The sequence below is a fragment of the Trachurus japonicus genome, chromosome 17 (assembly GCF_045865225.1).
Source record: "Trachurus japonicus isolate A0001 chromosome 17, Traja_1.0".
NCBI classification, from domain to species: Eukaryota; Metazoa; Chordata; class Actinopteri; order Carangiformes; family Carangidae; genus Trachurus; species Trachurus japonicus.
In genome coordinates, this window is record NC_140923.1 from 36,448,912 (window position 1) to 36,472,592 (window position 23,681).

Consider the following 23,681-nt stretch of genomic DNA (forward strand, 5'->3'; position numbering starts at 1 on the left):
TTAGATGTTTAGATTATTGGTTATATGCTGTTACTTTTATATACTGTATGTTGTTTATGTAGACTATTTATGGATAATTTGTGTTTGTAAATCTCTTTGTTATGCTTTGATTGTGTATTTCTGATTTGTATTTTTATTGTTACATACTGATCGGACCCCAGGAAGAATAGTTGATGTGTATTACATCAGCTAATGGGGATCCAAATAAAAGAAATCAAATCAAAAGAGACATCTGATCTATGTGAATGTGGCCGAGACGGGAGCCGGGACAACGAGGGGAAGCGGGCTGAAGTGGACACTCACTACTGGAAGCTCTCGCTGAACTTGGGCGACCAGCTGTTGTTCTTGGACTTGGTGGCAAATTTCCTCTTCTTGTCGCTGAGGTGAGGGCCGATGATGTAGACTTCCACGAACGGCCTGAAGCCCTGCGCCTTCCACTTCAGGTCGTTGGCGGCCACCACTGGAGGAAACAGAAAGGACGGGTGAATCACAGCTGGACAGTGGAGCGGCAGAGGAAGGACAGAGAGGACGAAGAAGTGACAGATGTTAGAAAAAGGGACCGTGAAGCAGTCGACTGGGTTTTTTTTTTACCTTTGACACTGATCTTGTGTTCTCCATTAGGTTGGGGTAAGATATCCACATGCATGACCACCTCGCCGACTGCATCCACTCCAGACGCTGTAAAGACACAGTCAGTAAGTGGTTGATTGGTCCATGAGTGTGTGTGTGTTTGTGTGTGTTTGCCTTGAACCCATTTATCTGAGGATGGATATAACTGGTGCTTTTTCAGTCTGCAATGTAGCACGGCTGAGATATATGACTTGAATGCATCAGCAGATTGTGAACTAAATTTAAACATGCAGTAACAACACACACACACACACACACATACACACACAGGTTTTCTGTGATAATCAGATGAGCTGGACTTGGCTGGCTGAAGCAGCCTTTGTGCCAGCTCTAATGCTGAGCAAATGGCAAACTGTAATGCAGTAATAGCTGGTAATTCGTTCTTGACACTCGATTGACACCGAAGAAAAAGAAAAAAAGGCGACGGCACTGGAAGAAACTGCAACTCAAGTTTCTGGAGAAAAGCTGCGTTTCATCATCTGACACAGTCTGACAGCTTCACCTTGATCTCCAGTCACTGCGGTTTTTAACGTTGGAGCTCTGCTCTGCTGTTTGGGACTCTCTAGATATCGGCCTATCTCTGTCTGTTATCTACCACACGTGCACATGCATACGTCTGATGATTAAAAGCAGCTCCAACGGGGAAGTAAAAAGGAGCAGGATGAAGGAGAAGCAGAGGGAGAGTGGAGGTTGTGCCAAGGGCTAACGCTGCTCTCCACGTCCGGTTATCTTTAGGTGGTGACAGTTTGATCACAGAGATGTCTGAGCCTGAGTCAGAGCTGCTGTTAGCTGCTCGAGGGGCGGGGGGGAGGGTGGTTGCATGAAGATTTTACAAAACACGGCTGACACGTACCTTTCTCTGGCGGTGTGTCTTCATTTGCCGTACACCTGATCCCTTTGCCTCCATGGACTGAGAGGAGACACAGAGCAGTGTTAAAACATCAAAGTACTAACACAGTGTTTTCTAATTAAAGAGTCACAGGTTTACGTCCACCAGTGGGATGCTTTAAAGTATATTTTGCTGGTCTATACTATATATGAAATATATAAAATCACATTTTTACGTCTACTGTAATGTAACTGAAAAGAATGAAACATTTCTTCCAACGTTACACTGTAAGCAAGTCAGTCTACTTAATCCCATAATCCTATTTAATTCCAAAAACCATAGTAACAGAAAGAATAAGCAGTTCTTTGAATCTCTCTCTTTGAATGCATATTTGTGTCAAACTGTTTGAATCTATGCGTGTGACTCTGTGTGTGTGTGTGTACCCTGAGCGCTCTGTGAGAGGACAAACTTCCTGATGAGTTTGTCGGTGGCCTGCGTGTACAGAGACAAGGCGTAGCGCAGAGACTGCAGGTCCGGACTCTTCTCCAAGAAGGTTTTCTTCAGGCCAACGCCACCAGCGTGGAAGTATTGCTGTGTAACACAATGAGAGTTGCAAGTGTTGTTAGATGGGTTGACTAAACGGCTTTAAGGTGCAAACGTTTGTTGACCCATGAAGGCCTGAGGCTGGTGTGGTGAGTCACACACTGTTAAATCTACAATAATGTAGACTGTGACAGACTGAAGCTGCCTGACTACAGCTCCAGCTGCTTTGGAAGAAACACTGATCAGCGTTGACCACATTGTCTTCTTCATCTACGCAAAGAGTCAGTTTTAATGTTGATTTTCATTGACGATCGTTTCACTTCTCTGTGGCTTCTGTTTCCCATTTCACCATCATGCTGTGGACTGTGAAACTCATGGAAGTTAAGTCAACAACTTAATTGTTCAGTTTTTTTTTCTTCACAGGAAACTCAACCTTCTTGTTCCTTTAACTGAGATCAGCCCCAACTGTAAGCACTTTTAAATCCAGGTTAAAAACATTTCTCTTTTCATGTGCTTATAGCTGAGCTCTTTTTAATAACTTTAAACTTTATCTATTTTATTTTATTTTATTTTACTTTTTTATTCTTCTTTGCTCCTGTTTTTAACTCTGTGTTTTGTTTTTATGCTGTTATGTTTTGTCTTTATGTAAAGCACATTGAGTTGCCTTGGTATGAAATGCGCTATACAAATAAAGATACCTTGCCCGGCCTTGCCTTGCCTTTAGTTGAGTCACTCACATAAACCAAATAAATATATTGAAAATAAGGGGGAAAAAATCATTGCAGTAAATTCCCTGCTAAGTTTTGAAGTTTATGTAAGAGACCATGTGATACCTTAATAGTGTCCAGTGCCAGCTCTATTACTGCACACTGTTTAGGAGTCAGAGCCTTGGCCTCCTCTCGCCCCATGTGCTCCTGCAGGACAGATCAGACAAAGGAAATCAGACTTGTTGCTGCTGAAACACTGTCTACACTTCAGGTGCTCTTCACATGTTAGCATTTTGCAGTTGCCAGCTGTTCTCATCACCTTGAGCTTTGAAAGCTGACCCAGCTCCTTAGCAGCATTGAAGATCATCTGGGTGCCCTGCAGAGAAGGAACAGACAGATGAGTGAGTGCAGAACGTTAAAGGGAGGTCGTTCAGAGATCAGTAGGGGGGGGGTTTGCAAAGTGAGAGGTGACTTCAGGAGGTTTAGTGATGACAGGCAGCTGCAAATGCAAAAAATTAATTTGAAGAGTGAACGGGAGAAAAGTAAAACTACCTATTTATTATTTGTGTGAACATTTTGTGGAAAATGTATTTCAAACAGACATTCAGGATAATATACGACTTGATCTACGTCTTTGGCTCAAACCAGCATGATCTAAGTGCTGTGGTGCACTGTCATTCAGTATTACAGGGACTCATGGGCAGGCTACGTTGTCAACCCAGTGTTTTGATGCACTGATATCCGCAGAGAGGGGAAAAGAACTGTAAAAGCAGAGGTGAGGAGGCTGCAGAGGGTTGTGTTAAGGTTCCTCTGAAGAGTGTTTCTTCATGCTCACGGAGGCTGCACACACACACACACACACACACACACATACTTACAATAACCTAAGAAAGGGAGGGCAGTAGAGAGAATGGGGCAATGGCAGGATAGAGGGGTTAATGTACTGTCACAGTGGAACACAGCAATGAAAAGCAGTGAAATTTGGAAGGAGAGAGGGGGGAAAATACAAGTGGATGTCTTTTTTTTATTATTATTACATACCGTCTGGTCAGTGAGTGTTGGAAGAACGATTGTTTTTTCCATTGTGTTCATCACCAGTTTCCACAGCTCCTTCAGCACTCTCTTCAGGACTGTCTTCTCACAGATCTTAGCAAACAGCGACAGGCTGAAACACACAAACACACAGGCTCTCAGTTATAAAGGCAGCAGTCAAACATGTTTTAAGTAAGGTTTTTTGATTCCAGTGCCAGAAAATGAAGCATTTTTCTGCAAACTTGTCCATTTCACTGAATTTTTAATGATGCTGAAGAACTTTCCAACAAAAGAGACAAGACCAAGAACCTGTCCAAACCCTGAATGCCAACTTTTGAGCCAGATTTTTGTTCTGATGTTCTTACTTGCTGTCCAGGAAGTCCATGATGGGCTGCAGGACGTTGTCGGCCTCCTGAACCACGCTGCCATTGGCCGGTACTGTCTGACCTTTGACTTGAGCTAAGATGTCGCCCATCTGTCTCACGTTGTCCTCAATCTGGGGCTGGAAACTGTGACACCACACAACACAAGTAACATGGGAAACATCATCAGGAGAAGCTGGTTAAAGTGTCTATATGAGTTCCAATGAAGGAATCAGACAAACACCCACCTGACGGCAAAGATGCGGCTGAGGTCGTCCATGACATTGTTGAGTTTGTTCTGCAGCTCCTTCAGGAAGTCACTGGCCTCCACGTTGAGCTGGAGGAGAGTGACTGGGATTAATATGCGTGTCAAGTCAGAACAGCAGAATCATAACAAACATATAATACAGCGTGTGTGGAAACGTACGTCTTTGCCTCCCATGGCCTCAAACATCTTCTCCAACTGAACTCTGAGCTGCTGGATGTTATTGATGATGATACATGGCTGTGCAGAGAGAAACAAAAATCATTAGACACACACACACACACACACACACACACACATATACACTCAGAGCATTTTATTGTATCAGTAATATCCCTCCTAACTTTTTTTATTGCATCCTTGGCAAAAACACTCTCGGTGATGCAGGGCAGGAGAAGAAGGAATTTTCAGTAATTACTGCTCCTCTGGGGGCTCCTGGTCTCTCTGGGAGTGGAGTGCAGCCCCCCTCCCCCCCTCCAAGCCTATGCCACATTCAGCTAATTACACAGCCCTAATTCACTTTGAACCACTGCCATGCAGTAGCCATGCCCAGGTTGAGCAGAGCTATTGCACTGAAGAGCAGTTTACTGTGAGGGAATCAACCAAACTGATCTTAAAACCTTGATGGCCCAAACTTTTCTGTCTGTTACTTTCTGTCTTCCACTTTGAAATGTACCTACCACTTTCTCCTTCTTGACATGATTTGGAAAGTCTTTCGCAATGATGTCAGCGTAAGACAACAGGACATTGCCGATTGTCTATAAGACAGAAATAGAAGTGAGTGTTGCATAAAAACAGAATTACAGTGGAAATATTGTTTCTAAGTAGTGACAGCTGAGGTAGGAATGTTAAAGCGGGAACATTAGCGGATAAATGTCACCTTTGCGAATCTCTTCATGTAGTTCCCAACAATCTGAGGGTCCGGGCATTCGAGTTTACGGATGATTTCAAAGCTCTGATTGAGCTGAGAGAACACATCCACCACTGAGCAGGAGAACAAAGCGTGCTCCGACGTGACCTGGAACTGTAGAGAAGAACGAGACCGGAGGGAGAAGAGTGTGAGAAGCTGCTTGATGGTGCTGACGCTGCAGTACAGTCACATGAGCACACTTAACACTGACAGCGATGGGTTCGGTTTTCCACTGAGGGGCGTCCCACGGGAGAAGTTGACTGTGCTGTCACACGGTGTAGACAATGACAATAGTTCTTCTTTAGCTGCGCGTCAAGATTTAGGACGTGAGTGAGAGCAGTGGAGGTGATCAGAGGGTCTGACGAGGAGCGGGGCCTTCATTAACAGCCCGGCCATTAACCCAGAAGTGAGTAGTGTTGTGGTGTACGACTGGGCTTGGGGACCGCCGTTCTGCTGACACAGGAAAGCATGCACTGCCTCAGGTGACAGTAATTGGACCCAAAGGGTCTCTGACATATGAGCCGGGAGAATCTTCAGCTGCTCCGCATCGACCTCGCCGCTGTGTGGATACGTAGGCGAGAGCGAGAGCGGGAGCGCGAGTCACTGCGCGGTATGTGAGGCTGTGAGTGTACATCGACTCGCGCTGTAGCATCTGCTCTGCAAAGTTTTTTTTTTTCTTCCATTTGCATTTGGTATTGAGTCTGTATTGATTGCCTTGAGGCCTTCAACCTGCTCTTCTCAGCCTGGGATGTGCTGAGTCAGGAGAGATGGTGTGAAGGGCCTGAATTTGCATGAGAAATGCATGAATACATTTTTTTGGGTGGGATAAATGCTGCATGTAGGAGGTCAGATTTAAGCTTTCATAATGCATTTTATTGCTGTCTCAACAGGATTCGATGAATTTTAGTCAAACTTTAGTCTCATATAACCTCCTGTTTCCTGTTGCCTTTTTTTTCCAGACTCTGTGCTCCACATTTTTCTGCCCAACTGTGTCGAATAGAATAGATGGAAAAGTGGAATAGTTTTGACATTTTGGGAAATATACAGATGCCTTTTCCTGCTGAAAGATGGTAACATGTGAAAGATAAAATTACCCCATCTTTTTTATCCCTCTCCAGAGCTCCGTGGAGAAAATCTCTGGACACCTCTTCATTTTCATCCAGCCACATGACGACAAATGGCTCAAACCAGCTGCAGGAGAAAAGAAATGAGAGGGAGGGATGTGAGTCTTTGTGCCATTCAGGCAAATGTGGCAGAAAAGGTGTGCATGCTGTATAGACAACACTCACGCTGGATATTCAGGTACGTGTTTCTGGAAAGTGGGCAGCTCCTTGCAGTACTCATTATAGAGCCACTTCACCTTGAAGTGCAGGTTCATATAATCTGCACTTTTACACAGGCGATTCTTCTCATGCTCTGAATATCAAAGAGAAAGAATTAGAAAAGTCCCACTTCACCACTCTGCTATGTTTCCATAAATAGTTTACACAGAAAAAAACAAATCCACAAAACACATTCCTGCTACAAACGACTGGCTCCTCTTTCGTCACATCTCCATCATAACAACAGACAAACAGAAAGACAACTCACCCTCCATGGCATACTTCATATCTTGTGCAAACATATTCCACATGACCTCGGCGCTGATCTTGCCCACATTCAGTTCCTGGGGAAACCTAGAAGAGGCAGCACTCAGCCTTAAATCCAGCTCTCAGTGCAGTAATGATCCTTCATTATTTAACAAGATAACCCAGCGTCATTTTTATGTAATTCCATCAGTGTTTCCTCTGTATATATTTAGCAGCCACAGAAGAAAAATGCGTCAGAGAAAACATGAAATTGGACAAATATTATTATCCTCATTGTCTTCCATAACAAAGCTAATGAGTACAATTAAATTCATAATAATACTATTAAATTAACACTTTGGCATGGGAGCCAAACTTCCCCCACCCACCTAAGCTGCTGTTGGGCAGGAACTACTTGTCTGTAAATACACAGAACTGACAAAGCACTTGGATCATAAGAACATAAACAGCAATACAGAAATCTATTGGTATTGATACTACATAGCTGTTTATGGTGTTTTTAAAAGTCTGAAGTCAAACAATTTTCCATTTCAGAACAGAGGAGTTGCCATGTGACTACAAAACAAACAAAGGTTGTTTGTTTGACTGTTTGGCATGTTTCTGTTTCACCCATGTTTTGACACTCCCCTCCTCTATTCTATTCTTTTGTAGGGGGGGGTTTCCTTAAACAAATTCCCCACAGTCGCTTCCTTGTAACGCCCTGGGGTATCTCTAAACTGGCCTTGACAACACTGCCTCTATATGATACACTTGAGCAGGTACACTGACATTACAAGCAAAGACTCACTGATTAAGGCAGGGGGTGTAGGAGTTTTTGTCCTCCTCTATGATGGAGACGATGAGGGTGATGAGTTTGGACCAAAAGTCCAGGTTTTTGATGCTGGGACCCTGCTCATCTGGAGGCACTGCCTTCGACTGCAGAGAGAAAGAGGTTATGGATTCATATCTTAATAGATGCATCCATCAAGAACGTCTTTGTAGCAGCACAGGGAGAGGCACTAAAGAGCAAGAATACTGCAGCACGCACACACACAAAGATACACGCACACACACTTACAGGGTCTGTTTGATATTCCCTGTTGTAGAGGTCGTGGCAGTTGTTGAAAATATACTCGTAAGTGGAGTTGAGACAGGCTTTCACACAATCCTTCACCACCTGGCTTGCCCTGGGGGGGCTCTGCAACTCCTGGACCTGAACGCAAATGTTACACAACATATGAACACCACAAAGTGTCTGTCAGACAAGAGTTTCAGCAGGAGGTTATCTCAGTGGGAATTTACCCATAAACTCACTGAACCACACAAATTGCACCAACATATATTAAAACCCTTACACACATGCAAACACACACACACACACACACACACACATACACACACAGTTTCATGATAATAGACTCTGTTTAGATAGGGTAATTTTGAGCTGATTTTCAGTTTGTGCCTCGGGCTACTTTCCAGAAAGTGCAGGAAATTTGTGCTGGGTATACTTTGGAGTTACATGCAAATGTGAAAAGAACAGAACAGAAAAGACAAGGCAAGAAAAGAAAAGAAAAGAAAAGAAAAAAAAAGAAAAACTTATATTTCTTTTAACAATTCTTACCTTCATCCTGAAGAATGTGATGCTTGTCAAGAGATCCACTGTAGACTTGAGATCTTGTAGTCTTTCAGGACTGCTGGCAGGGAAGTTATTCTGAGAGCACAAATAGTTCACCCACATTTAAACATGTTTACACTTTCTTCAGGTAGAAAGACAAAGAAAATTAATATCAGTAGCTACGTTTTAATTTCCATGCATGTACAAGCAAAAATAGCATAAACAGAAGTAGCCAAGACTGTAGCACTAAGTGTCACAGAAACTAAAGGTTTTTTGAATTTGTCATATAAGTGAGAAGCCATCAGTACCCGGTACATGGACAGGTCGATTCTCAGGGAGTTGTGCAGCTGATCCAGCAGTTTGACAAACCTCTCCTTCTACACGGGGAAATACACAAAAAAGTACAAACCGCTCAGAAACACACCGCAGCTGAAAGGCTATTTGCTAATTTGCCTACACAAATCCAAGGCAGGGCTCAGCTAATTGGACGTGTTGAGAAGTAGGCAGGGCCGGGTTAAACAGAGAAACCAGGTGCTAGTCAATTCTAGTGTGTTTTTAAGAGTTGAGTTATCTTCTGGACATGTTCTATGTATAGCATTTTTTTAAATTTCAAGTCACCTCTGTGGAAAAGGGACAAAGTATTACAATAGTATTTCTGGTAATAATACAGTATAATCAAGTATTTCCCAGGGACTTACGCCAAAGTTTGATGCGGCAAATCTGTCTGAAGCAGAGACGTTGTTGGAGGACTGGGTGGTGTGTGCGTAGTAAGCGTTGATGTTGGCCAGCAGGGTGCTCATCACTGCCGGCACTCCAGGGCACATGTACTTAGATGACAAACAGGCAAAGTGTCTGTGGGGTGGAAGTGGAAAACAGAATATTATGCACATTTACTCATTCCATGTATCTCTATATTGATGGATTTATTAACTGTATCTAATCATTGTCTAAGTGTACATGTCACAAAGTGAGAGTAAAACCAATGACTCTAATTGAATGTGATCTCATACACTCATCTCATAACTTTTAGAGTTTATCATTCAGAGTAAAGTTAGAGGGACTGACGTCATGGCCTGATAGATTGACTCTACTCCATATCTCATGGCGAACTCGTCCACTATCTCCTGAGCTGTCTCCTCGAAATAAACCTTCCAGGCGTCGTCGCCTTTGGCATCAGGGATCTTTACTACACCACTGTTCTGCTCCTCTGTGGTGTACTGGAACAGATGCTGAACACAGAGAAAAGGTGAGTGAGTATGTTTCTGTTTCTAATAGTAGTTGTAGTAGTAACTGTATTAGAGCTTTGTAAAAGACTAAAAATATGTTCAAATCAGTCATTTTAACACAGTGGATTTTCAAGGCTGTTTCCTAGTACTTTACTTATTTCAGGGTTATAACTCACAATCCTGTAATGTAACAGGAGAACACATAAAACCGTGAAATAGTCTCTAGGACTTCATGATAGTCTCATATGACACTACGCCCATGCACGTCTCATATTGAAGAAGTCGAAATTCCCCTTTACTGGTGAAATGATTCAATAATCCCAGATGTCTACTCCAAGGACAAAAGCAGAAACAGAATTTACAAGGTGATTGTGTTGGTGTGAAATTGAGTAGAACTAATTATCTTGGAACAGAGAGTTTCTTCCACTTTTTTCATGTTTTATTTTGAGCGCAAATAATCACAACAGCTTTTGGAAGGTTTCTACCAGACGTTCAGATCAGACTGACCTCGTGTAGACAGGTGTACTGGACGTGGTAAGGAGCTACCGTCTCCTCTCCTTTGATCTCCACACTTATGTGCATCCGGATGGCTCCTGACACAGCAGACTTATCTGTTCTCTTGTCTGTAAGTTCAAAGTAAGATATCATACAACTTAGTTTGCTAAAATATTTATTCACAAGAGACAAGGACTTAAATTATGTGTTTCTTGTTGTGTTGTGTTGTCTTTGTGTAACTCACTGCTCCCCTCATCCATCTCTAATTCCCCATCCCCTTTATCCCGCAAAACTCACCCAGGTTGTACCAGACGTCCATCTCCCCGCTCAGAGTGCGGACCTCGATGATTGTTTGACCCAGGAAGTCATCGCTCTCACGTTTGAACCTCTGTTTCACGCGAGATTTGATGTCGTCATCCTCATCCCACACACGGACCTTGATGCGGTCAGATGAGTTGTGGCATTCGCTAGATGAGGCAGAAAGAGAAAATGTTGTGATGGTTGATTACATGAGAGGAAAAAATATATAATATACATTTCTTCCCACCCAACTCACAAGTGGAAGTTTTCCTCCCAGACAGGGTTGAGGTTGCCGTAGATGGTCTTGGTCCTCTTTTTGGTCTTCCCAACTTGAACTGTGACATATGGGTCACTGGAGCCTGTTTTGTCTTTGGCCTGTAAGCCCTGAGCACAGACCACTGAGGAGGAGACAACAAAAATCCTGACAACTGTCTGACAGGACAGACACCTTTTACTGTACAGTGACAGTATCTTTATTAATACTTATTTTGAATGAGAAAATATTTTTGTGTCAATAATAACAAGAACTGCAAATTGGACTGCATTTATATAAAAATATATAAAATAACAAATTACTAATTTGCTTTGTTGGGCTTTATCATCTATGCACAATCCATGATTCAGATGAAGAAAAGCTCACCAGTGATGCTTATCTTTGCTGACCATTTAGAGGTCCCATCCAGCACGCTCTGTTTGATCTGCTTCATGTGTGTGCCGTGTGTTGACTTGTCGAGGGCAAACACGTCCTGTATCAGCTCAAAGATCTCTGGTTTGTTCCTCTCTCTGATTTTCATGCGGTCCTTCAGGACCATGATGATGTTCTGGGTTCGGTCCTCCGCCCCGTGCTTGGAGCTCTTCTCTGCAGCTCCTGATGAGACAGATAATTGAAGAGTGGGATGCAGGAGGAATAAGATGAAAGTATGAAATATATTCAAGGCAATATGGCCCATAGGCCCAACAGCTTATCTCCTGTTTGCTCCCAATTAAAGCTGAGTACTAACTGAAGACAGTATCTGATCAACTTTGAAACTGGGACCTGGGATCAAACCCCAAACTTCTCAATATTATAGTGTATCCACTTAACCACTGATCTGGTCGGGAAAAAAATAGAGAGAGTGTAAAAGATCAACAGATGTTTTGGCACCAAGATCTCACAGCAGTCTTTGGAGACAGGGTGCGCTGAATTTTGCATTGCGTATTGACTCCAAAATCAGTATGGAATTGGATAAGACACCCCTTGCTGAATTAGACAAAACAGTATGGATGCAAAGGCTATGGGGTGGAAGAGAGAGGCGAGAAGCAGGGGTATGACAGGACATTACTCAGGAGATAAATTGGAAAGGAAGAGGGAGGAGAATGTGAGAGTGGATAGAGGACAAGAATAATGGGATGTCAATCGGGCAGAAGGATACAGAGGAGGGGCTAAATAGGTCTGGTTTTTGTGGAGGACTGGCGGTGTGTATACCTCAGTAAAAATAGGTATTTTATATTTTACAGTGTGTGATTATGTTCATGTGTGTCCTTACTCTGTAGACAGTCTGCATTGAGCAGATCCTGACACTTGTCGTGGCATTTGACACCACACTCAGAGCAGCGCATGCCTTGGCGGGCGATACCCCACAGCAGCCCTTCACATTCGTAGCAGTAGGTGGGGGTGGTGGCGGTCCACACCTCGAAATTGTGTGGGGTGGTGGAGGAGATGGGGTAGATCAGAGCCTGCAGGGTCTTTTTATAAACATGGCTCTTCTGCAAGGGGCACAGAGGAAAAGAAACACAAGTTTAATATGAGCAGTCATAATTAGTTAGAAAAACCTGAACAGAGATGTGAAAAATAAGAGTGAGGAGGAAACCCACCAGCTCTTCGTTCCCAAGAGTGGTGGAAGCCATCGCTGATGTGATTCCAGCTTTACGAGAGTTCTGCACTAGAGACTGTGAACAAGAAGGTGAAGAGTAAAACGTTTATCTTTGAATGTGAACTACGGTGCAGTGGTCAGATTGGTATTTGATTATATTAGGGATAAACAAGTGCTCACCATAGCCTGATGAGGGCAGGCAGTGATGAACAGAGGAGGAGAGGAAAGGGAGATACAGAAGAAACAGATGTGAACATATATTCTATTCAAACAAAGAGCTGTACAAAACTTTATGATGGATTGTGTGCATGTGCATGCGCACACCCCTGTGCATCTGACAGGTGTGCCATAACCTCTAGAAGTAAATTACATTGATTAATTACCGTAATTACATTAACACCAAAGATATGCAAGCATTTCATTTATCAATAAATCAAGCTGATGACACAGCTGTGGAAGGGGCAACAGTGGGAAATCAAAATGGATAGCCTTGATGAGTTTATTCACTTTGGATTATTTAGAAATAAAAAAAGATCAACAGAAGGAGCAAAAACATGCTCAGACTTTCTTTCTTTTTTTAACCAAGAACAACTACAAAAAAATTAGAGGAAAAAAAGAAGAACGGATCTCGGGACACCCCACAAGACTGGTGCATAATGAGTGTGTGTGTTTCTCACCAGGTCTCTGACAAGAGGAATGGCTTTCCTCTTGCGAAGGTCAGGCATGCTGTCAATGCTGTAGAGTGCACCTCCCATTCTGAATAGGAAAAGATATTAAACATTCATATATTCATATAGTTACACTCAGTCACATGGTTTTATAATCAAGGAGTCTGGCTGTGGATTTGTGTTTTGTTACCAAGGGGCTGATGTATTTCCCTCAGTCAGGGTTTCTAGTGCTCCTCCAGTCAAGGACCTCTCAAGGACTTCAGTGGAGAGTTTAATTACGCTGGCTGCCTCATCTCAAATAGTGGGAATGACACTCCACACACCTGGGTATAATTATTGGGTTTCTATTTGGCTAACTTAGCACTTCTTCAGTATGCAGCTTCAGTTCCACTCTGAGGTCTGCCTCCTCTACAAATCACCTGCAAGCTAAGTCAGGGCAACCTACTGCTGTTCAATACTCACTGGCCAAATGCCATGAGCTGAATGAGACGGTGGAACAGAATCAAACAGAAAGGAGGATTCCCAGACTAAAGAAGGGCATTTTCCATCTCAAGAAGTGATGGCAGGTTTCCACAATGATCTGGGTTTAATTTCTGGAGTTACTGTATTAACTTGTGATATATACAGTGTGTTTAGCCTTAAAGAAAGGTCATTACTGGAGGGACTGACAGCAGTCACTCACCCTCCTTTACCAAACCACAGTGAGCTGGAGGTCTCTCCTCGAGCCTGAGAGAGAAAGAGAGCAGTGTCAGAAAAAGAAAAAAAGCAATCTCAAGTTTGTTCCTGCAGCTTTTTCTAGCCTCCATAAAGTGTATCAATAAAACTGTATCACTCACAGTTATTAGATTACAAAGCTGCTTTATCAGGCTCTTCACATCTAAAATCCTGCTCCATTTACATGTTATTGCATCAGTGGTGGCTCAAAAGTCTTAGGTAGTCTTATGCTTCAGTGGGGGAATTGGATTACCAACTTGTACAACTGAGAAATAAAGCTGAAGAAATCTGCTAAGATATGTAATCAATTAGCAATCCATGAGACCTAATACGAAACATGTTATTCCATAAATATTCCCCTTAGTTTAATTCATTACTGAATACATAAACTGGTTATGTAACTACATGTTATGTAAATTTGAACCAGTGTGGCTTATACTCAGACTGGAGGACAGCTCTTGGAGGATACAACAGAAAAGATCAAACTGTTGTGAAAATGAATGAGCAGAGTGAACGTGCCGTTTTATACACAGACAAGACGTGTGTTGCACGCATTTCCATCTTTCTCTCAAGCAGCCAGTCAGGTTGTACCTACCTGTCAACATGCTCCAATGATGGCCGAGCAAAGTGCATGTGAGTGTCGCTATGGCAATGACATGAAACTGGAAAGAAAACAAAGTGGGTCGGCACAAAGAAACAAACGAAAGAATAAAAAATAAAAACAAAGGGAAGCCAAGTGCACAAAAACGCGACGCGACAGACATCAACATAAACATCAAAGCAAGTGATTAATCATCAGCACAACTGAATTCAAAGGTAATGAATAGCAACAAAACATATGAATTAAATATGCAAGTGGAAATTGACCAAGCAAAACTTAATGTACATAACAAAAGCAAACATTTTTGTCAAGCAGTGGTGCAGTGCTGCATCCAAAACTCAAATAAAAAGTTGCTGTCTGTCAAGTATCCTAATTTTAAGAAAACCAAAAGGTATCAATTATAGAATATGAAACACAAGTCTGCTTTCTGGCGTCTCGCAAAAACCATTTTAAAAAATAACTCAAGAACTTACTGTATGTACCCTGTCTTTGCACATAAATAATGCACTACGCATACATATTTCAAAGACTTGGTAGACACTTTTAGAGGCTCTTGAACTCAAGTGTATCTCTTAGATTTCAGGGTGGAGCTGGATCAGACCTACAGCTGTGACTTGACTGGGCGGCTGTGGACAGAAGGTCTGAAATTTGGAGTGGGGGTGGGATTCAAACCAGGATTGAGACTGGGGTGAACTTGTGATCTTACCTCCCGAAGCTGCTCTAAGACTTTGTTGTAAAGTCTCAGCCAGTTCTCTTTGGCTCTGACTGCTGGATCTACTGGCTCTTTGGGCTCCTCTATAACTGGAGGACTAAAAGAAGAAAAGAAATTGAAGGGGTTTGTGATTTCTCATGGCCATATTGTTTCTTTCTAAATCTATTTTTATTGTTGAATCAGTTTATTGATCTCATTCCCTTTTAGTCTTCACTCCTACCTCTCTGGTGGCATCTCTTTTAACTCTGCTGGCGTCTGCGGTCTGCTTTCTTCAAATTGCTCCTCCATCTCCTCCATGGGGAGCTTCTCTTCTGGCTGTGCAGGCGGCGTCCTGGCCTCCCGCTCCATCCTCATTTCCTCCTCTAGCCATGGATCTTCCTCTAGGCCGGGAGCTTGGTCCTCGGGAGCAGGTGACTCTGTGGTGGCGGGATCACTGAGTTGGGAATGAGGCTGTGCAGAGGATGAGGATGTCTGCTGGGAGGACGGGTCCATGGCGTTGGGCGGAGGCTGGGAGGATGAGTTAGCCATGGTGGCTGGGTGGGATGGAGGGACGGAGCTAGCTGCGGCAGACTGGTGCTGCTGCTGAGACACGGCTGAGGCTGGAGGGTGGGCCTGGGCGGCCTGGGCAGTGGGAACTGATGACAGGAAGGTCGAGGCCAGACCTGTGACTGCAGCTGTCAGAGGTTTGGCCATTGAGAAGAAGGAAGTGGCAGATGGGGCTGGCTGTGGCTGTGGCTGAGGCTGAGGCTGAGGCTGTGTTTGGGGCTGGGGCTGTTTAGGTGGTTGGGCGGCTGGTTGACCAGAGGGGGGCTGCGCTGCTGGCGTCGCTCCAGGGGGATGGGCCTGGTTGGATGTTTGGTTGGAGGGTTGAGAGGAGGGCTGCTGCTGTTGGTGTATGGAGGACTGTTTCTCTAGAGGAGGTCTGGAGCTGGGTGCATCAAGAGTTGGAGGGGCAGTTGATGTAGGTGTGGGGGTGAACGGGGGCTCCATATCCTCACTGAGGGTCCCATCCAAATTGTACAAATCCTCATCATCATACATCATTTCCTCATCCTCATAGAGGCCATCCTCCTCCCCTTCATACAGTCCACCATCATCCTCCTCGTACAGAGCAACCTCCTCTCCTCCGTCTTTGCTGTAGCCGCCCTCGTCGCTGTACGCCCCCTGGGTCTCATCGGGGTCCCAGTCTGGAGAGCCTTTACTGTAGCTGACTGAGGAATGGCAGGAGTGGTAGGAGTCGTTCTCATCGTAAGGGTCCCTCTCACCGTACTCGCCGACATAGTCCTCCTCACTCAGCTGACTGCTGCACCGACTCAGCTCTGCAGACGACGCATAGCTCCCCGTGGGGCTGAAGAGACGAAAAGAGAAGAGAAGAGAAGAGAAGAGAAGAGAAGAGAAGAGAAGAGAAGAGAAGAGAAGAGAAGAGAAGAGAAGAGAAGAGAAGAGAAGAGAAGAGAAGAGAAGAGAAGATCCCAGGAGAGAAACTCATGTAAGTACTAAAGAGGGACACAGTTTTATAATGAACACTGAACACTTTCATGTTATCATTGCCATATTATATGTATACTAATTACCATGTACACATGGGTAAAATAAAAAGACTTAGCCTCCGTTTTCTGAACCATAATCTCAAAAATGCTCACATAGCACTTTATTAGAACACTTTCTGGCCTGTACACTTCACTCTATGGGACAACCCTACTTAAAACATTTTCTACATGTCTAGGGGTGGCCAAGAATAATGCTGATGGCTAATCAATAAAAAGCACTGAGGATACAAGAGTAGCAGACAAGCAGCAAGAAATAGAGCAGAACAGAAAGGTGAGAGCCTTCCAGAAAGCTGACAAAAGAAAAAAGAAAAAGCAAACAGAAATGTAAGAAAGGGGGAACTAGAATTACCGTCACAAGGTAGTATCCCTCGGCCACTCAGGTCATTTTAAAGATAACATCCCTGTTCATCCACAATTGCAAGAAATATTTACCAATTGTACGATTTTTTTCCCCTAATTGCTGTGTGTCTTAAAATGTTTTCCGAGGTCACTGTGATCTTGACCTTTGACCCCCAAAATCTAATCAGTTCATCCTTGAGATCTAGTTAATATTTCAGTCAAATTTAAAGAACTTCCATCAAGGCGTTACAGAAATGTCCACGGAAATGGGATGGACGTGTGTATGTCCATTTGGATGGACGGATGGACAACCCAAAAACAATATGCCCCCGACTCTCGCTGTCACCACAGAGGAGGCATAAAAAGTATTTATACTCCTTGATGAATGGGGCTATTAAAAACATAATAGAAGAACAGAGAGGAAAGAGGATGGATGGGGGGAGTGGGAGATAGTGAAAGCAGGAGAGGGGTGGAGAGCACAGAGACAAAATAGAAGGACAGGAGACAGGAAAGTAGGGGGGAGTGGAGAGAGCTGAGAAAATGAGATGAAGAAAAATGGGTGGGAGAGTGGGGAAGTTGCCCCGTCCAATACACTCACACAGGCAGCTAATCTTGTGTGTAGTATTGACCATTAGATTGCCAGTGGAATAATTCATGAAGCAAGAGGTGGAGGGATGTGTGTGAAAAATGCCTGGAACATGTAACAAACACTGCATGGCAGGACTCCATTGAGCATCTTCATTCACTAATGGGTGTTAAGAAAAGCACACATATAAATAATTAAATGAATGATGAAGAAGCTCAATTTAGCTGCTTCACTTCCAGGGACATGGTCTATTCAGGTTTGAATGAAAATGAATGAAAAGCAGGTGTCATTAGTAAAAGTTTAATTTGTTAAAGCAAAATTATGTTATTTATTCTTTCCCAAGTTACATAGCCTCACTTTAAACTTTCTATCATATGAAAATACTAAACTTTCAAATCAAGCTCAAACGTAAAGACCTTTATATTTCAGTTTCAAATCACTATAAACTCAAAACAAGCCATCTGAAGTAATTTTACAGCCCGGGTGATTAATCAATAAACTATATATGAACAGATAAACGGATTGACTGAATAAGGCACATACCTGACAGTTCTCTGATTGTGGTAGTCGAGGTCTTGGCTGTTGCCCGAGCGTGGATAAGAGAAGCTTCTGGAGTTGCGGTGCTGATGGCTGATAGGATATTGGTGGACAGAGGCGTTGGGCTGAGATGTGCTGTAGTAGGGTGGGGGGATGCTGTTACTGGTTTCACTCCGATAATCGCTGTCTCTGTCATCCACGGCGCTGTCTGGGTCCTCATCTACACACAGATACATATTGACATGGTGTAAGAAAAAAGCAGTGTCCATAGAGTGTAGCAGCAGTATGAAGCAGGAAGTCCTAGACTTTTATAAAATAAAGCAGGAAAAAGAGAAGAGCACAGCATGAAAGTGATGATCCCTGTCCACACTGTCACGTGGCACAGAGATAATACTCTAATCAGCACTATGGTAATTAAAGAAAATATAGATGAGCTGGCAGCATGCCACATCTGAAACCCTATTAGACCCATATAGGTCATTCAGAGTGCATCTTACATGAAGCACGTGATGAACATCATCTGGCACTTCCTCTGCACTCCCATCATCATAACTGAATATAGATCCATTCTGCTCACTGAGGAGATGCTTCATTTTTCTGTGGTGTCCATAGATCAGAGATTAACACCCCAGAGGGAAGTGATGAGAGACTTTAACATTGCTGAATCAGTCAAAAGTGAAACCAGCATCTATTAATCATTCAACATTATCCATCATCGTCTCTCACACTCTCAGGAAGGGTGCTGCTGCACCGCTAACGCCGTCATTTCCATCTGTCTGGGAGTGTAAACATTAATTAAAGGCAGCGAACTTTGTTTCTCACTTTAACCGTGTCCCCCACGTGTCTCACTCTCCCTTTCTGTCTCACTCACCCCATCGGTTCACCATCTATAATCGCCCCCCCTGCTCTTACGTTTTTTTTCCTCTGAGTGAATTGAGATGAGATGAATCGCTGCAGTTGTGTGGGTGAGACACTTACATAAGACCATCTGCTAATCACAGCAAGAAAGAAAGCGATAGACAGGCAGGGAGACAGGAGAGGGAGAGACAAATGGAAGGTTTTTCTATTGCATAAATGCATATATGTTATCTAATGGATGAGCTGGATATACGTACGTATGTTCATGTACTACAAGTTCCTGTATGCAGTATGGACAGTAGAGTCCATGTGCATGTGGACGGTACCACTTTCCCTCATTGTGGCTCCATACCAGATGAAGAAAAAAAAATGCTAAAGGGTCAGTTCACCCAAATTACTCTCGATGATCCACAGACCTCACTGTGACTCATTAAAACTACTTTCTATCGACGACAGGTATGTGAGTTATGATCGCTGTCTAGTGTAACAAGGACATCCTTTCTGGATGTTGTTTAATTTTCTGTACGTAAATCAAGGAAGCATAAACCTTATACCAATTCAATAACGTAGGCCATATTTGTGACCTGGTCCCATATTCACAAAGTATTTCATCACTAAGAGTACTCCTAAGTCACACTAGATGTTTCTAACTGTTTTCAAACAGTTTTCTCCTTAGTCCTACTCAGCAAGCAAGAAAAAAGAGAACGTCTGATGTAAGGCTTCGGCTGTGGGTGACGTTAGTGTTCATAGATTGACGTCACAGCAATTGGTTCAAGAAAGACCATGGAGAAAGTCCTGCTGTAATAATACAAAACCCGCTGAGAAATAAACACAAATTAACCCATAACAGATTAGATGCTGTTTATAAAAGAAATGCACTCAATCTGTATGATGTGGTTTGCCTTGACCCACGAGAATTCAATTTTACAATGAATGCTTATATTGAATTCTCTGAATGAAAAACTCAAATGTCACTTGTCATGGAGTACCTAACTGAACCTAAGTGGCAGCATGTTAGGCACAGTCAGTCGTACCAGGGTCAGAGTGCATTTGTTGTGTGGTGAATAGATCGGCTGACGGACAGCTGGGAGATCTCCAAGTTGTCAGCATTGCAAAGTTGCATTTTTTCTGTTGCCAAGTAGCACAGTGTTGCCAAACATTTCCGCACTGATGGAGTTATTTCAGTTGGTAGGAGATGTTATTGCATCCCCCACAAACTCCACAACAATCATTATTACGTTGTGATTGGGTCTCTGTATCTTTTAAGTAATTCAAAAAATACTAGTTCCACTCCTTCATACTTATTTTTAGCTGGGTTTTTTTTCTAAATTAGCCTTAGTCAAAGAAAATTTTAAGTTTTACAGTTACAGCAGAGACATACTCATTATTTTTTAGGAGTTTCTCCTAAATCAGCAAGTTAGGAGCTACTTTTAGTTGTAAGATGCTTTGTGAATACGTTCCCTGAAAATGTAAATAACTGACAGTCAGCTTTTAATAGTGCGTGAAGGCGAACAATCTGCGATTTGTATTTTATTGCATAGATACTCCCTCTAATTAATGAACAATGCAGCGAGACAGTGACAGAAGTCAGACACCTGTTTACCCTCAAACTACCAAGACAGTTAAGAATACCTATGGACTCACTCTACATAATATGTACACTTACTTTGTTGTTCTCCCCATAGGCTCCAGTTACCTGCAATGAAACAAGGGGAGTGTCAGTATCGATTATGAAACAGACTGGTATCTAGACACAAACACGCATTCACGTTATGAACGCTTCAAAGTTCCCAGATGGAGCTAGTGAATGGAAAGAGGGCACAGAGTGCTGAGCCTCCAAGTCTTTCCGCCTTAACCAGACAGCTGGCTCAGCAGGCTCAGCAACACGGGCCAGTGGTCTAAACGCAGCAGCGTCCTGGAGGAGCTCACCTCCGGACATCTGATTCCACTATTGATCCTTTACAGTGCAGCGATCCAGGACCTTTTCCTCTCTCACACACAGCAGCCCATGTGTGGTAACACGCATAATGCACACTAAAGTAATGTAATTACATCTCAGCAGCACACATAATTCTCGTGTTCAGCAAAAACAAATGACTGGTCTGGTCACTTACAGCACTGAGTGCCTGGTACACGGAGAGGGCGTTCCTGTTCCTCTTGGTATGAATACTACAGAAATGAAGAATGTACATTAATGGGAGAGGTTAGCTGGTGACAGAACAAGATTTAAATTCTATATTACATGGGAGGTCATTTTGGTGGGATTGGAGGAAAGCACATTTTTCGTTATACTTGATCTTGTAATGTGTAACATACTGTCCTCATTCCACTATGCTGACATATTCCTAAAATGTGAGGATCTGCTGGGGTATTAAATCAAATGTGGCAATCGATGGCTTACATCTTGGTCCCTCATGGCGTTGAGCTGCTCCAGTTTTTTGGCCCAGTACCTTGCCTCATCCTCAGGGATATCTGAGAACAACAAACCCAACAAACTCAGTAACAAAGCAGATCTGATGGCGCTTCGCCTGGCGCCCTGTGTACCAACTCTCTAATTAGTTACTCCTGAAACTTAACTTCAGCGTAGCTTTGTCCTGTGTAATAAATTCTACCCATATGACAACATGGGAATAAACCCATTTGCAAATATTATTTGACCCAGAACACAGTGACCTTGGAAAGTGGCCTTTCACTCTACAGCCCCAAAGCCACATCCCTAAAAATAGGCCAGGTTCACCAGTTGAGGAGTCAGGTGTATAATATCGACTAGAGGAAGAGGAAAATGACACCTAATCAATTCTAAGAGGAAGACAGCTTGATCACTGAGAGGGAAAGGACACTAACACTTCTCTCCCCCACAGCCTTGAACACATTTCACTGAAAGGTAGGTCAGGTTAATTAATCAGTCAGAAATTATTGGTGTTCATATATCACTGTATGCTGTGTAAATAAACAGACAGGCTTAATTTATTAAAGTCATTTTCCACTTTCCTCGAGGGAAGATGATTTCCTACTTTTCTCTCCCAACTCTCTGACTATTGATTTCTCACCAAGAGGCAGTTCGAAGCGTGTGTCGAGCAGCACCAGATGGAGAGTGGGATCTTTGGTGCCACAGATCTCATTATCCGTCATGATGACCTGAGAGTCCAGCGTGAGCCACTCCCCTGGACCTTCCTGTGTAGAGAAAGACACACAGATGACACGCAAATAATATGATGTGCAGATAGGTGAAAATAATGACAGCGGATTCAACCAGCACCACTGCTAAAGTCCCTTAAGTACAACTGAGCAGTGGGATTTCTCAAGGGCTGGTGGTTAGTGGCAAACCTCATTAGACTGTCGGATGCTACGGAGGGGAATCCACACAGTGCCGACCATGGTGTCCCAGATTAACCCTTTGTTCCACACCTCTACTGTCAGACCCAGGTCCAGGCGGTTAATTTCACTGCAAAGAAAAACAGAGTCTGAAAGGTCAAATACAATACTCTTGCTGCACATTTTGAGATACTTTCATTGTACTTCACTATTTCTTTTGTACTTTGTACTTGTATTTCATTTCATTTCACTTCTGAGGGAACTCTACTTTTTAGTCAAATCCTTTATTGGATTAATAGTTACTTTTACAAATAGAAATTTTGTAAAGAAAAATGAACTAACTTACAATGGACGTGTCATTGAAATTAAAGATTAATGCAGTCGTTCCTAAACATTTTGGTTTGTGACCCTTTTCAAAAAAGCAGTGTCTGCTTGGGGTTCCTTGTTCAGTTCAGATGAAACGGGTTGGTAGCAGCTACATAGTTTCATTCACAGGCCCCATTTCTTGGCATTATGCTTTTATCTTCCAGTGCTTTTATTTAGATTTTTTTTTTTACTGATACTACTGTACTGTACAGTACTGTACTTTATGAAGGACTCTGACTTGTATATGGATCCCTTTAACATTGGTGCACTGGTACTTTTACTTGGGTAAAGGATCTAAGTACTTCATCTTCTACCACAGTTTAAAGATAAATGCTAAACACACACAGGCAGTCAGGCACAGTAATTACTTGTGGGCTTCACTGTGACAAATATAAGACACGTCTCTGTGGGAGCAGTCCTGAGAGAATCTAACATAAAGCATTTACAAGACAGCAGGAAGCAGGACAGAGAGAGAGAGCGATAGATAGAGAGAGAGAGAAATAAAGGGAGGGAAGGGTGTGAAGAAGGCAGTGGAGGAGGTGATTGTATCGCATGCCTGGAGCGAGAAAGTGGGAACTTTAATTAAGAAATAGGGGGACTGGATTTCCCGTCTCAGTGGTGACTCCTTTTAAGAAAAGTGCCTGTTTGATTCATGGCAGTGACTGAGGGGGCACAGTCATTCAAAGTCAGTTTGAAGGAGGGGATGAGGCACTCTCTCTCTCTCTCTCTGCAGCCCAAACATTACATAACACAGCTCCACTGATGCAACCCCAGTACAATACTCAACGCCTCCAAACATACAAATACACAGAACTCTGCAGTCAGCCTGCTTTGCTACATCCCACATGCCTAATGATTCTCACCATTTATCGCCCATATGCTGCTACACTGTCAATACCACACTGGATACTCTGCGTGCTGAATAATAATGATCTGATGATTCCAATATTCACTGAAGAACAAGCTCAAACAAAGTCATTTAACTGTGGGAAATGCTGCTGCTGATGCTTGGAGAGCAGCAATAAAATGAAAGCGGGAGGGAGAATGTGGGGAAAAGTAGGGTTGAAATGGGGAAAGGAGGAGGAGGAGGGGCTGAGAAG

The 23,681-nt window shown here is 43.1% G+C and overlaps 1 protein-coding gene across 1 annotated transcript in view; it reads right to left on the bottom strand.

Annotated features, from left to right (window-relative positions):
* Positions 1–23,681, bottom strand: part of LOC146971302 (protein unc-13 homolog A) — a 33,785-nt gene that overhangs the window by 4,697 nt on the left and 5,407 nt on the right. Inside the window, exons 4-40 of the mRNA XM_085805800.1 lie at positions 22,228–22,345; positions 21,951–22,074; positions 21,302–21,372; positions 21,015–21,069; positions 20,567–20,596; positions 18,049–18,262; positions 15,251–16,378; positions 15,025–15,127; positions 13,686–13,729; positions 13,013–13,091; positions 12,337–12,411; positions 12,009–12,228; positions 11,123–11,350; positions 10,739–10,880; positions 10,480–10,649; positions 10,195–10,310; positions 9,527–9,690; positions 9,160–9,313; positions 8,770–8,838; positions 8,468–8,557; positions 7,925–8,059; positions 7,655–7,782; positions 6,869–6,954; positions 6,568–6,694; positions 6,373–6,469; positions 5,249–5,392; positions 5,049–5,126; positions 4,531–4,608; positions 4,352–4,440; positions 4,107–4,250; positions 3,751–3,874; positions 3,029–3,085; positions 2,836–2,916; positions 1,903–2,050; positions 1,484–1,540; positions 592–678; positions 304–460 (exon numbers count right to left, since the gene is read on the bottom strand). Of these exons, the coding sequence (XP_085661926.1) occupies positions 304–460; positions 592–678; positions 1,484–1,540; positions 1,903–2,050; positions 2,836–2,916; positions 3,029–3,085; positions 3,751–3,874; positions 4,107–4,250; positions 4,352–4,440; positions 4,531–4,608; positions 5,049–5,126; positions 5,249–5,392; positions 6,373–6,469; positions 6,568–6,694; positions 6,869–6,954; positions 7,655–7,782; positions 7,925–8,059; positions 8,468–8,557; positions 8,770–8,838; positions 9,160–9,313; positions 9,527–9,690; positions 10,195–10,310; positions 10,480–10,649; positions 10,739–10,880; positions 11,123–11,350; positions 12,009–12,228; positions 12,337–12,411; positions 13,013–13,091; positions 13,686–13,729; positions 15,025–15,127; positions 15,251–16,378; positions 18,049–18,262; positions 20,567–20,596; positions 21,015–21,069; positions 21,302–21,372; positions 21,951–22,074; positions 22,228–22,345 (5,211 nt within the window). The remainder of the gene's footprint in view (positions 1–303; positions 461–591; positions 679–1,483; positions 1,541–1,902; positions 2,051–2,835; positions 2,917–3,028; positions 3,086–3,750; positions 3,875–4,106; positions 4,251–4,351; positions 4,441–4,530; positions 4,609–5,048; positions 5,127–5,248; positions 5,393–6,372; positions 6,470–6,567; positions 6,695–6,868; positions 6,955–7,654; positions 7,783–7,924; positions 8,060–8,467; positions 8,558–8,769; positions 8,839–9,159; positions 9,314–9,526; positions 9,691–10,194; positions 10,311–10,479; positions 10,650–10,738; positions 10,881–11,122; positions 11,351–12,008; positions 12,229–12,336; positions 12,412–13,012; positions 13,092–13,685; positions 13,730–15,024; positions 15,128–15,250; positions 16,379–18,048; positions 18,263–20,566; positions 20,597–21,014; positions 21,070–21,301; positions 21,373–21,950; positions 22,075–22,227; positions 22,346–23,681) is intronic.